The sequence below is a fragment of the Protopterus annectens genome, chromosome 11.part0 (genome assembly GCF_019279795.1).
Source record: "Protopterus annectens isolate FY-2018-M chromosome 11.part0, PAN1.0, whole genome shotgun sequence".
Taxonomy (NCBI): domain Eukaryota; kingdom Metazoa; phylum Chordata; order Ceratodontiformes; family Protopteridae; genus Protopterus; species Protopterus annectens.
Genome location: NC_056745.1, coordinates 1157118855 through 1157133950, shown reverse-complemented (window position 1 = coordinate 1157133950; position 15096 = coordinate 1157118855). Strand labels below are relative to the sequence as shown.

Here is a 15096-nt window from a genome sequence, read left to right as displayed (position 1 = left end):
TCTGGTTCCCCCCACTTGTTTATGTACCAAACTATTGTCATATTATCTGCTTGAATGTTTGTCACTCCTAAAGGAAGCCTGTAAATTCCATAGCACAATAACAGCCCTCATCTCCAGGTCATTTATGTGAAGACAAGCTTCTGAATCTGACCAAGAACCTTGGGCCATTCTCCCTTTGCAATGTTCCTCCACCCCCACACGACAGAGGATGTAGCCGTGGTTACAATAGCTTTGGGAGGGGAGACTTTGAAAGGTCTGCCTGAAGCGACCAATTTAAATGTGTTTGGCATGACTGAGTTAACCTTAAAGGAAGAGATAGAGGATTATACTTCCAAGACCACTGTGACTGGAGTAACCATTATAGAATGCTCATATGCTAACAGGCAAACTGCACCATGAGAATGGATGCTGCCATTAATCCTAAGGCATTTAAAATCAATCTTGATGGAGGGTGGCTGGAATCTAGAGGAACCTGAACCACTCTGCAGTGATACTATCTCTTGTGGAAGAGAGCTCTGGGACAATGTTGTGTCCAAAGGCAACTTTACAGTAATACCCAGAAGCACAAAGATGAAGAAGACAGTCCTTTATCTGAAGAAGGCACTCCCTGCATGAGGCAACCAGGAGCCAGTCATCTACTTATGGGAATATTTTGAATCCCTGTAGTCATAGATGAGCTGCTACTAAATTGAAAATGACTGCCCCCCAAGCAGAAGCATAGAACTCTCCTGGACTCCTTCTCTATCTTTATGCAAAGGTGTATATATAACACATCCATTCATTCTTTTGAAGACATGGAAGAACAGACTGTACTATGATCATTCAAAAGTCACTCTTTTCAATGTAAATGTTTAGGAGGCAGAATAGGCTGGCAGCCCTGTATTTTCTTTTAAACCAAAAAGAAACACAAGTAGAATCCAGACCCTTGCTGCTCTGGTAGAACCTCTAAATGGCTCTTTTTTTGTAACAGACAAGGAGAACCTCTAAAATAGCTGTGTTTGCCTGATTCAGTGGGATATCTGGCAACACGATCTGGGGGATGAAGGGGGTTCCAAAAATTAAATTTGATAACCTCTGGTTATTATCCCTCTTACCCAACTGTCCATTGTGATGGTGAAAAATGAGTAATGGTAGAGGGAAACGCATCCTCTGACTGCCTCCAGGGTGGGGAAGTCCAGCAACCCTTCAGAGATTCTGAGGTTGCCTGCAAAGAAGGACCCATGGAATCCCTGGTGCTGTGGACTTCCTTGGCCTCTGGGCCTGTGTCCACTGAAGCAGCCTCCTCTACCGTGGCCACCTCTGTCACAAGAGAAGTCATACTGACAGGGAGATTTACGAAACAAGTGATTGAGCACCCCTTTGAGTCCTACTAAAAGTGCACTGAGGTGTTTTGAATTTCTTTCCTACCACAGATAGTGTCTTGCCATCCTGCTCACCCCTCTGCACACATTCCTTAACTGTTTTACCAAACAAGATGGTTCCATTGAAGAGAACGTTTGTGAAGGATTCCTTAAAGTTATCCGCAAAACTGCACAAACACAGACAAGTTTGTCACCTCATGGTAACACCTGCTCCAGCCACAGCATTAGGCAACAGATGCATGGACAGGTTGGTGATATTGGACACTGTGGACAGAGAAACCTGTATTTGCTACTGTGACTCTGGTTGTACACAGTGGATAGAGCTTGCTGAGCTAGATCCATCTGTAACTTAATCATACAAGAGGCATAGCTCATGGCTCTAATTGCAAAGGTACCGGATGCATACATCTGCTTCCACAGTATATCTATAACCTGAGACTCCTTGTTAGGTAATAGATAGATGAAGAGTCTTCTGACAACTCTTCGGTGTCTGTCGCAATTATAATGAAATCCAGTGTAAAGGTTTTGGTGCAGAAATTTTTTTTAACACCTTTACTGAATTATCACTTATGACATTGGCACATTTACATTATGTAAGTTCACAGTTACAAACACTATACATCAGATATATTTTTCTATACATTATGATCAATCCAACATTACATAAATTATTAAATTCCTGCTTTCTCTTAAACCTCATTCCTTCTCCAGAATAGTTTTCCTACATGTATTGTTCCTACAATTTCCATTTTGTCTATGTAATTTACTCCTACCCTTTTCTAAAGATCCTATGTCCTGTTTTTTTATCTCTGTTACAATATTCACTACTTCAAGTACGGCTGTTTTAGACTTTGATTTCCGTTTTCCAGTAACTGCGTTTTTGGCAGTCACCAGAATTAAACTTAACAAGACCCTACTGTGTGTCTACGTAATTCATATCCTGTTATCCTAGCTCAAAAAAATAATTTGCTTAGTTAAACCCATTTGCTCTCCCAGTATTCCTGACAGGTGAGAGAATTTTTAAACTCTGCCAGCTAATTACACTCTGAGAAAATATGCTCCCAGATAGTTCTTTCTTTCTTTTCTTACAACACCAACATTTACCATCTACCTGAGGAAAAATTCTTTGGAGTCTGCATGGTGTATAAAATGGATCCCTATCAGTTTGTCAAGTTTTCAGAAACCCGAAATTCATCTGGTCATGACCATTTGAACAAGATTTTGAAAACTTGAAGATTCTGAATGGAGATCGCGGTACAGCGAGAATTAGGAAATTTACCCTTTTCTTCACTGTAGTGTGATCTCGGAGTTGGCATTTTTTGATGCACAAGTTTTGGAAACTCAATCACATGGCCTCGTCTGTATGAATTTCGAGTTTCTGAAAATTCGATCACGTGACAAAAATCCATAAAATACCTATGCAAACACTTCCAGGCAAAAATCCTAAATATTTTAGATTCTGTTGCATATCTGGGAGCCACATACATGTCCTCCCATTGCTTCTTTGTGAATTGCTTATCTAATCTCTCTTCCTAATCTTTTCTGACCTCCTCTGATTGATTCCTATAGTTATCATGCAATATTACACATGCTGTACCAATTATCCCCTTTTTAACAGCAGCTTCTGTTATAGATTCAACTAAAAACTTAACCTTTGCAGGTTTTTCCTTTAGGATTTACCTATCGCTTTCTCTTTGCCTATACTCTGATATCAATCCTTGATAGGGAAAGCAATCTCTAAACTGCAGTGCAAATGTCTTCTTGGCCTCTTCCCATTCCATTACCTTTTCCTCTCCAATTATATGTTTCCAATAGCTTTTTTTTTGCCCGCTTCTGCCATTAAATTCCAACCCCTCTTCCCTATTCTCTGTGCCCTAATCAATGCCATTCCTATTGGCAGAATCTCCTTTTTCCATTCCTGTGTAAACTTAGTTTTTAGCACAAATTCTGTTACTTTAAGAATATAATATTTTATATGACTGTTGTTATTCTCCTTAAAGGTCTGCATCCAAATCCTACTCTTTACTTATTTCTTGATTTAACCCCCCAGCTTCTTCATCCCACCCTATGTATGCAGCCTTAACTGTGTAGCTCTAAAATAGCCCTTCAAATCAAGTAATCCTAAACCTCCTTTTTCTGTTGGAAGGATCAATTTATCCCATTTGACTCATGCCCTCTTCCCCTTCCAGATAAAATCCTTCAACTCTTAATTAATTACTATTTACAACTTCTCCTCTGGTTGATAAAAATATGCCTGACCTGTGTATAAAACTTAAGGGCCTAAAAAACATTTTAATACTTGTATCTTGCTATCCATATCCACAGGCAAGTGCTTCCAATTTCTCAGTTTTTGTATTATCTTTTGTTTAGTCTCTTCCCACCTATCCTTAGCTGCTATAACAGTGCCCTTTTTAACCCATACTCTTAAATACTTCATTTTGTAAACTTTTATTTTCAGCTATACAAGATTGTAATATCTGTATATATTTGTTCACTAGCCTGCTGTATTTCTAAGTTTCCTTATTTTTTTTTACTAGAACATAGTAACTGAATAATTGTAACCAAATACCTTATTGTAACCTTGCTACTTGTTTTTGGAGCTTTTCTCCCCATGACTCCATTGAAAACGGGTTCTTTTGGCCCAATGGACTATCCTGGTAAACAAACTGCAAATAAAAAAATAAAATGTTATCATGTTCCCATTGGCCCAAAAGATTTTCTCCTGAGGGGGTTGAAATATATTTTCTGGCTTGCATGGGGCAGACTTACACATGTCAAGTTCTGCCATGCTTTACTCACTGCTAACTCCACCATTTTGTCAACTGGGGAGACCACCCAGAAAGTAGAAGGGGTCATTCTGTATGCCTCAAACAGTACTGCTTCATCCTGAGAGGGAAGTTCATTTGGCTAGGATCCCCTCTATGTCATGATCTCCAGGATCTCTCTGAAGGACACATCCTCAGAAAGGGATTGTGGGGAAACCTTTCTATCATGCAAATCAGTGACCAAAGTGACAGACTCATCCGGTGTGTCAATGTGCTTTTTCTTGCTTGCCCTCTTCTTAGGTGGCTCAGAGGATGATGCTCCTGAGTCCTCCGAAGGTGGTCTCTGCTGTTATGCAGAAGGTTTGGGGTCAACACTGCGAACCTCCCCAGATGATGCCTGTTGAGAAGGCAAACTAAAGAGCGAGGGTTGTAGGAATGAACCTTGATCAAATAGATTCTCTAGTACTAATAAAATTCTCAATGTATAGCAATATATAATTAACTGCCTATAGTACTCTATACTCTTAAGTGCATGGAACATGGACTTTATATGACTCAAGGAACTTTCCTCGTAATGAAGTACAGCTGAAAACTATGCACACAGTGTGTCTGCTTCTTGAGGTACAACTGTCATACTAAGCTTCCAAGCTGTACATTTTCTTTCCACACTGTCATTTTTGAAGTGTATTTTTAGCCAACAAGAAAGAAATGATGAACTTCCCTCTCTAGACACAAGCGAATATTTAGGCACTGTATCTAACATCAGTAACTTAATAACGCCAGATAAAAGAATCCTGCTAGATAAAAGCCAGAGTAATTCCAAAACCTGTGTTGGTCCAATAAAAATGATTACATCATGTCTGTTCCAGTCTGTGTTTTCCGTTAGTAGTCTAGCATGGTATTTCTTTTTTTTTTTCTGCAATGAATCATGTTACTTAGAGGGTGAAGTATGTTGTGTTGCTGAAATAAAGAAATAGACTTAGAAATGGACTATCTTTGTTAGTAGAAACTAAAATGTATGTGTAAAGACTGTGGTTGATGAAAAAAGGGGACAAGGCAGTACAAAAATGCCAGAAAATGTTGGCAGGGCAGTGGCTGGCTGAAAATATCTCTAGGCTATACTAACTTTGCTATTATTCCCCAAAGTTGTCAGCAGCGATGAAAATGGACACAAATAAATTTTTGAGAAAAAGATATGACTAAAAACACTTACAGTTACGATTCTTTTAATTCTTTGTCTCATCTTTCTAAACACTCATAGTACAGATACAGAAAAGAAACATAATCAAATGAATGCACTAGTTAGATGACTTTTACAACAAAACAAACTTTTTAACACAAATATGACACTTTAAGCAGAAATATCAGGAGTTTGAGCAGCTTGTGATAGGAAAATAACTATGTTGAAAAATGCACTATACACCAGCTGCTCTGTGAGTGCTAAAATGGGCAAAGAATTGCACTTCATTTAATACTCAAATGCAAAAACACTACTGGCATTACAATTCTTACATACCTGTACTGTTTGGGCAAAGTCGAGCAAGCAACTCAAACCTTATATCTCTTTCAACACTCATAGACCGTGCATGAATCTTGAATATATGTGTACGACCCTACAAAAAAAAAAAAATTAGAAAACAAATTACTTACTTTCATACTGAATAATATAATATATACAATTGTTTTGCCTACTGCAATAGCCTTGAATGTTTACAGCGATTCAACCCCAAATTTTGTCTAAGACAGTTAATGCCTACAATGCATCTGACATGCTGAGATGCTTAAGTAATGTAGCTGTTTCAAGCCAGCAACTGGCTCATGTACACTAATAGTTAACAACCATACCAATACTCATAGGGTAATCCTGACAAAGGCACCAGTATCCTACAAAGAAAAAAAAGCCCTGACATATTAGTAGAAAGAATACAGTCTAGATTTTATAGAACACTGCAGCAAACTAATCTGGGGGTAGGTCATACAGAGACAACTCGAGGCTTACAGAAGTACCAGAGCAAATCAAAGGGAAGCACTCAAAGACTTTATGAGAAAATACACATGGTCTGGCCTTTCTGGTGATGATATTAAAAACAAAAAGCACATAGATTAAATATTATTAATCTGAGAGCGAGAAAGCAGCTAAGACCTAGCTTAATTAAACTGCAGACAACACAAGCTAAAGAAGGAAATTATTTCTATTTTTTGGAGGAAGGAACAATCAGAGGGGGTATATGTGGACAATGACTTTTCCCTACAAAACTAAAAGAACTGCTTTTCTTCCAGCCACACAACTCTGCAGAGAAATGAAACTTCAAGTTACTGCATCCTGTTGTTGTTGTGTCTTTCGGCTTTTCCTGGTTAGGGGTCGCCACAGCAGAACTCCATTCCGCTAATGATTGGCAGTAGATTTTTACGTACCAAGTTGCCAGCTCTGACGCACAACCTTCAACGAAGGTAAGCCCATTCACGCATATCTCCACACAGAAGACGCTTTAGCTGAGAATCGAACAGGACAACGTCTTACTGTGAGGCGACAACGCTACCGCAGCACCACCAAAGTTACTGCATCCTGCATTACTTTAAATTGTTTACCCTCTTGGATTTCAAAATTACATAGACCCTAAACAAACAAAGGGTGAACTAACAAAAAGAAAAGAAGAACTGGAAGCAGGCGAAGGTGGTGAAGGAACAAAATAACCAATCAATAAATGCAGAAAAGCAAACCATGGACACTTCAGCTGTGAGATTTCCTGCAGTGCCTGTTCCAGTTTTCCAAACTAAAAGAATGGATAAAACAAAGGAGATAAAACATTCTTCAAAACGTAAAAAAGTGAGACTCCATAAAAACAATGGAATAGGAGCATTGACTGACATTAGCACATAAAATTTATACGTGTTTATATAGAAAAGAATGTGATATGACCAAATTGTAAGCTGTATTCTGAATACTTCAAAACAAATTAAATTAGTAAGTACCAGACAGAAAATATTTGATTAATGTAAAATACAAGCACTGTATCCCCTTGTTTACTTAAAAATGAAAGTTTATTTCTAACTAATGGGAACTGTACTGTGTGCTGCCTGATGAAAGTTCTATTTGTTTTCAAACTGAATCTGTTTATTTCAATAAAGGGTTCTGTGACAGTGGGGGAAGAAAAGGGAGAAAAGTAAAATAATTACAGGTGGAAACAAGCAGCAATAATGTATAACATTAGCTCTGGTAAAATGTGCACTAGGTCTAACAATGAATTCAAAGCTAAACTTGAAGAGGAGGTATTTGCTTTCAAACTGCAAACTGTGTTCTGTTGCATTCAATAAAGGTTCTGACAGTTTGGGAAGAAAAGGGAAAACAAGTAAATGAAAGAAAAAGGAAAAGTACAGTTGCAAAACTTTCACTTACCCATAAGAGCAGATGCTGGCAGAACACACTGGTATATGGGTAGTAGTGAGTGCCCTGACACCCTCGCCTCTGACAGTCTGTTAAAGCTCAGAACTCCTCCCACTGCCTGTCTGTGAGGGAGAATAACCAATCACCTGGCAAGACCAAGACAACCCTTCATATTCACAGACAGGACCCTTTCAGTTTTCTAGGGTCAAAAAAGAAGAGTAGATGAGAACGCAAGCTTTGTAAATACATACTGTTCTGTAACAAACACCACCACCTACACACACAACAAAAAAGGTTGTTGAACAAGAACATAACAGAAACCTTAACAACTCACAGTATACACCCAAGAAACCTATAAACCTATTAAAAAAGGGAAATGGTGGGAGGGTACTGCCAGTAAGGCAGTGTGTTTTACGAACCTCTACTGTTACAGGGAAGTATAACTTGCATAACTGTACTATGTTCCAACAAATACACTGCCTTACTAGCATATGGGTAGATTCCCAAAGCTTAGCCAACTTGGGAGGAGGAAGGATAAGGGTCTAGGAGCCCCTGGAGAACGATCATCATGAAGGTAGCACTGGATTTAGAAAGGCATCTAGTTTGCAGTGCTTTGTGAACACAAAAGAGGAGGACCAAGTTGTTGCTTCTAGAATATTTCTAGAGTCCACTCCTTTCTAAAGTGTCACTGAAGTGGGAAAGGCTCTGGTGTACAGTGCCTATACTTTGCCTGGGTTTGCCTCGCTAAGGTGGGTGTAACAAAAAATAATACCAGAGGGCAACCCATGTTCAATAAACTGCTTTGAGAATGGTTGAGCTTTCTTTGTCCCAGAAAAGGAAATAAAAAGCATTTTGGTGTTTCTAAAGGGCTTTCTTCTGTCAAGGTAGTACCCGAGCTGCCTGTGCACATCCAAGGAATAAAGTAACATCTACCTCTTATTTTTTAGCTTCCGGAAAGAGCACAGGCAGATTAAAAGACTAAAAGAACAAGAAGACTGAAACTACTTTCGGCTTAAAAAAGGATAAGTGCATAACATAACCTTATCCCTGTGGAAGTCAGGTAAGGCCATCCCACCATGACAGCTTGCAGCTCAGAAACTCCCCTTGTAGATGTCACAGCAATAAGCAAAACAGCTTTTCACGATAAGAACTTAAGATCAGCATGAGTTGCCGGTTCAAGAGTGGTAAGGTCAATTTTTCAAGAACGTAGGTGAGATCCCACAGAGGAGGAATTTGCTTATGATGTGGTCCCATTTGCAATAATTCTTTGATGAACTGTTTTACTAAAAAAGAACAAAGAAGAAAGGAGAGGGATCCAGTGTCAGACAAGCAGAGATGGCAACTAAATACACCTTAATGGCTCCACCCCTCCAAACAAATGTAGAATATCTTTCCAATTTATCTGAAATCCCTGACAAATATGTTAGCATCCATTTGTCAGAAACCACAGGCTAGGCTGCCTAACTGCAGAGAAACGGCCTGTGACAAGAGACTTAATAAAGATGAGTGCCACACCTCGCCATTACCATAAGTTGGAAGGGGTTGATTATCCTTTCATGGAACTGAATCCTTCCTGTTAGGGTTGGCTCAGTTTTTCTCATGCTGTTCCCCTTTATTGCCTTGGATTTTGTTCGGCTGGGACATCTGCTGGTCAGGCCACTAAAAGTTGTCATGCTTAATGGAGGTCAACAATATGAAACATTTTTGATACTCCTTGCATCAAATTATCTCTGTCATCCCAGTGTTTAAGGATCTGATTAACTGCTGCACCAAACACACAGATTCAAGAGGAACATTCATATTCTCATATTTTAATTCATCAGAAAAATTGAAGGAATGTAACCCAGCAAACCTCCTAATCACATTCGATGAAGCCACATTTATAGAAAAGCTATTAGCACACTCCAAGGCACTTTTTACAGCACGTTTTGACACCTGAGTAACACTAGACATATCTTTAACATAAGCCTTTTGCTCTGCAGGCAATGATGCAGCAAACTCGTCTAAACTGTACATGCATCTCAACGCAAACTTCCACATAAAACACTAGTAGTTAAACACTTAAAAGCTACAGTGCTGGACTGCACCAGCTTCTATCCCTGAGATTCTAGCCACATGCTTAGTTAATCCAGAGGTACTGGGTAAAAGAAGTCATGGTGTTCTAATTCACAAACGTCACTGGGTCCACAGACAAAAAGGCTTGGAGGCCAGGCAAGACCGTGCAACCCTACATTTTTTAAACTTTTCCTTAGGCAAAGCTTCAATGAACAGAGGAGAAATACAAGCTTTCTAGAAGACATCCCCCAATGCTGGGATCCAAGGAGGGAAAACAAACATTTGTTTGGGTCCCTGTACCTGTTTGGTATCAAAGGAAACCAACTGATATGACACAGACAGGTTGGAATCTTCAGACGCATGATTCCCTTCAAAAAGAGGATCCTTAACAGACTGACCAGGGGTGACAGCACCACATAACCAAATGCCTGAACCACAGATATATCCAAAGCTACCATTTCAAGTGGGAAACCACTCAGACTGCTGCCCCACCACGTGAAGGGTCTTCTGTTTTCTGCATATACTACCCAAGTGAGAGAATACCGGGGGCAGTATCTATCAATACTGACAACAGATTCTGCAACCCTGACTTCCCCTCACCTACAGGGTTTGGTTCTCCCATACCTGAAAAAGGCTTAGGAATAACTGCACTAAAACACCCTTAGTACAGAAACTCGGTTAAACATGCAAAAACAGCCATCAAACTCTTTAAAAGGGTTAAAAACTCCACAGAAACTCACAGTTTAAAATAAATAGTTCAAGTCTGATACTATAAGAGAAAAAAAAAACAAAAAATAAAGACAATGTACACTGTAAAAACACACCAAACTGTAATAGTCCGAGAGTACTTGGTGAAAAGAAGACTGGAAAATACAAAGTAATAGTTCCAAAAAACAACTTTACTGAACAACCTCATGCTAAGCGCTTACATCCTAAATCAATGGACTTCTTCAGAACATGAGTTTAACCCTCTATATATTAAAATATGTACAAAACTTTACCCAATCAAAATGTCTCAAAAAAATCACATAAGGTATCTCATAAATATGCATAAAATATTCTAATCATAGTTAAGTGGTATGAAACCTTCATTACACGATAACTGAACATTCAAACTAATTCTAAACATTCTAAGTACAAGAACAATACCTCAGTTATACCTACTGTTTAGAAAATGTGATGTAAAATGTGTTAATTGAAAATCACAACACAAATGTTAATACTATATGTGTGTTTAAGTACATTATCAAAATTGATCAAGTATCTGAAAAAAATCTAAAAACATAATTAAACAAAATTAATTTTTCTGAAGTTTTGTAAGTAATTTTTTATAATAAACACCTAAAACCTAACAATTCTATAACTTGGCAATTATAAACTTTAAAATGCTGCTAACTGACATACAGTCATTCAACACTGGATGTAATGTCACATTTAGCTTCAGCTGCCATACTAACTTCCTATATTCTAAACAACTTTCTCATCTTCCACCCTTCGGGTCCATTAAAACTCTATCAATCACCTTAAATTTAAATGTTATCCCCTTTTGTGTTTTGCAAACAAGGGTATTTTTACACAATGCGTTCTTAGTATTGCAGTTAGTCATATCACACAAATGTTCATAAATCCTCTTTTTCAAGGGGCATTTGGCCTTCCTAACATAAAAACTATGACCATCTTGACAAACTGCAATATATGCTACCCATGACGTACAGCAGTTTGCTCACGTTAGTGTTGTTAAGTTTCTGCCTTTGTATAATATCGTCATCTTGTCACCCACAAAAATATATTTGCAGTACTGACACATACCAGATTTAGTAGTGCCTATCCTACCGCCTTTCACACTGTCCAATCCTTCGTTTTTAATATTTTCAAATTTTTCAGGTTAGAACCTCTCATTAGCAAATTTTGGACATAACCCCACATAATCTATTATTATGGGATCAACTTTAAAAATAATCCAGATTTTGTTAAAAAATCTCTTTAAGTGCTCCAGAACTAGAATTGTATAATCATTGCTTTCTCATAACTGTTGTTATAGTACGTGACACAACTACTACCCAAAACAGGTTTAAAGTTCCCTTGTTGTTGTTGTGATACTTCCCCACTAATTCTTGGCAGCAGTTCCATCACGTAGCCTTTTTGCAAAAAACAACTCACATAAATATTCCACTTCCTTTTCAAACCAGGTATCTTCCAATACCATTTTAGCCAATGTTATCATCTGTCTCTTGACCGGGTTACTTTTCTGGTATTCTGGATGACAACTATGATAATATAAATAAGAATTCAAAAAAGTTAGTTTTCTATAAATATTTGACTAAAAGCCTCTGTTAAACTTATAAAGAGTAACTTCCAAATAATTGATCTCATCTCTAGTATGAAAATATGTAAATTTCAAAAATTCAGTTGTATTATTAATGTATATATTCTATAAACTTGATTAAATTGTTAATTGAATCCTTCCAGAAATTACATATATCAACCAAAAATCTCTGGTCCAATAGTTTGAAAAGGTGGAATTTAAAATATATAAGCATTCCCATCTCCACATGACCACATTAGCAAAAAGAGATGCACAAGCTGCCCCCATGGCTACTCCTTGGATATACTGACTCCATAACTGCATCACAGTGGGGAAAAGGCAAAAACCTAATCCCTGCACTACCATGATCTTGAGCAACAAACTACTGGCTTTTTAATAAATGGTAAACATCTTGGGTGTAAACCTTTTTGCATCTATATACTGCCTTTGATATTTAGAAACGTTGATGTTCTGAATATATCCCATGTTTCTGTACCCCTACAAGACTTTAAAAAAATGTTCCCATATGTTGGACTTGTGACCGCTCAGAAAGATGTGCTTGAGAGCATATATTATAGAATGTATGTAGTTCTATTATAATTGCCTTTTAGGCAAGGCTCAAAAGACAAACCCACCTCCATAGGTATCACAAGGGATAAGAAACTAAGAGTAATGCTACTCAATGCCAGAAGTCTAAACCTCAAGATGTACGCACTCGAAACTCTCCTTAGCATGGAGAACATCGATATCTGTGCAATAACAGAAACCTGGTTGAAGGCTCCCGAGAGCACCCCAGCACTACCAGGTTATACCTCATACCATGCTTTTCGGCCCCAAAACTTGGACCGAACCACAAAAGGAGGGGGATTATCAATATTCATCAAAGATACCCACACCTCCAGGTTGGTGGCACAGCACGAAGCATCAGAGACTATCCATGTGCAACTAACAGTGGGTAAAACTGCCTTCCACCCTCCCAAACCCAGGAACCCCACTCGGCCTTCCTGAGAACACTGGAAAATATGAAGGTCTCTCCAAACACCATTATATTGGGCGACTTCAACTACCCAAACATAGACTGGGAGCATTACTCTAGCTCCAACACCCTAGCCCAAAGGTTCCTAGAATTTATAAACTCAAATGCTATGGAACAACTTGTTACCACTCCCAAAAGAGGGGAAAACATACTGGACCTGATCATCATCAACATGGGGGCTCTATGCTCCAGACCAGAAGTGTATCCCTCACTGGTAAGATCAGACCATAAACTAATCTCACTGGAAATTCACATCCCGACCCCACCCCCTGCCCAGAAAACCACAGTGAAAAACTTCTCTAAAGCAAATTTCACACTCCTCAAAACCGAGGTGGAATCCTTCAAAGCCCCCGGGCCTGTGGAAAATACGGCCCAGACCGCAGAATCCTTTCCTTTATAAACGCATTCTATGAACACCTTCAGGAATGCACGGATCATGCAATCCCAAATAAAACTAAGACCCAATCCTCCAAAGGTAGGCGTCCTGTCTGGTGGACCCCAGCCATAAACAAACTATACAATAGAAGGAGGAAGCTACTATATAATAGAGCAAAATCCCAAAAAGGGAAGGCATCTCTGATCAGTATTAGCAAAAAACTACGGGCACTCATAAAATCATCTAAGGCCAGCTTCGAGAGAAAAATTGCACAGGACACTAAGGATAATCACAAGGCTTTCTTTAGTTATGTTAGGAACCTGGGTGGGAATTCCCAGATATGCTAAGAATAAGTCCAAAATGACAAAAAATACACCGAGCCCACAGACATTGCCAACATCCTAGCTGACAGGTTCAGCGCAAACTCTCCCCACCAAAAGGGCAAATATCTATCCCAGCAGAGTGCTTACCCCCGTGACATCTCAGATGCTCAGGTAAGAGCCGCCCTCTCCAAAGCAAAAAACACAGCATCAATGGGACCAGACGGTGTCCCGGGCTGCGTCCTACATGAACTCCAAGAAGAGATAAACCCAAACATAAAACTACTGTTCAATCTCAGCCTTACTACAGGATATGTACCCAAAGAGTGGCGTACAGCAACAGTGGTCCCTCTCCACAAAGGTGGTGCCTCAACGGATCCTGGAAACTATCGCCCCATAAGCCTGACTAGCTTGGTCTGCAAAGCTATGGAAAGGATCATCATGGACCTCATAAATAAAGATATTGGGGACCTACAAACACTGGATCCTACCCAGTTCGACTTTGTTAAGGGCAGATCCTGCCTCTTAAACCTGGTCGATTTCTTTGAAACAGTCACCAAGGCTATTGACGAGGGGAAGGTGGTCCACACAACCTACCCGGACCTCGCAAAAGCCTTTGATACAATACCCCACTCGGGCATTATAGATAAGCTCACCAGATTAAATATAAACCCCTATGTCACTAGATGGGTTGCAAACTGGCTCAAGGACAGAACCCACATGGTTAGAATTGCTGGAGCCATGTCAGACTCCAAACCAGTTACAAGTGGTGTCCCACAAGGCTCAGTCCTGGGACCTCTCTTGTTCGGTATATATTTCTCGGAGGACTGTGGCTGACCAAGTTCGCAGATGACTGCAAACTAGGCACCATAATCGACTCTCCAGCCGACACAAGCATCCTACAAAAGGGCCTCATAGAAACAGACAACTGGTGCCAGAGCCGTGGCCTCAAGCTAAACGCCAAAAAGTGTATAGTCATCTCCTTTGGCAAAAACAAAGTGCCCACAAATTACCACATAGGTGGTAATCCATTAAGTACGGAAGTAATTGGGGACCTGGGGACTCAAGTTGATAGCAATCTCTCATTTGAAAACCACATGGCCAAAGTGGTTAGAAAAACATTTTATACAGCCCACCTAATCATGAAGGGATTCACATCTAGATCAGGGGAGGTTATCGTGCCTCTTTACTCATCCCTCATCAGGCCCATAATTGAGTACAATGCCCCTTTTGGGATGTACCTTACCAGACACCTGCAGCAACTGGAAAGACCCCAAAAGTACCTCACCAAGAGGATCAAAGGGCTCAAACAGATGCCATATGCTGCCCGGTTAAAGAAACTCCAGCTCTACTCGGTGGCATACCGCCTGCTCAGAGGCGATCTGTGCCTGACGTATAAAGCCATGTCCAACCCGGAATTAATGGACATGCTGCACCTCAGAAAATCCGAATCCCATCGAGCTATGCGCTCGAGAGACTTGAACCTCAGCACT

General features: G+C 39.6%; 1 protein-coding gene across 1 annotated transcript in view; it reads right to left on the bottom strand.

Moving 5' to 3' along the window:
* The window catches only part of LOC122815754 (26S proteasome regulatory subunit 7), a 583850-nt gene that overhangs the window by 93644 nt on the left and 475110 nt on the right, over window positions 1–15096 (bottom strand). Inside the window, exon 11 of the mRNA XM_044088516.1 lies at window positions 5643–5739. Within this exon, the coding sequence (XP_043944451.1) occupies window positions 5643–5739 (97 nt within the window). The remainder of the gene's footprint in view (window positions 1–5642; window positions 5740–15096) is intronic.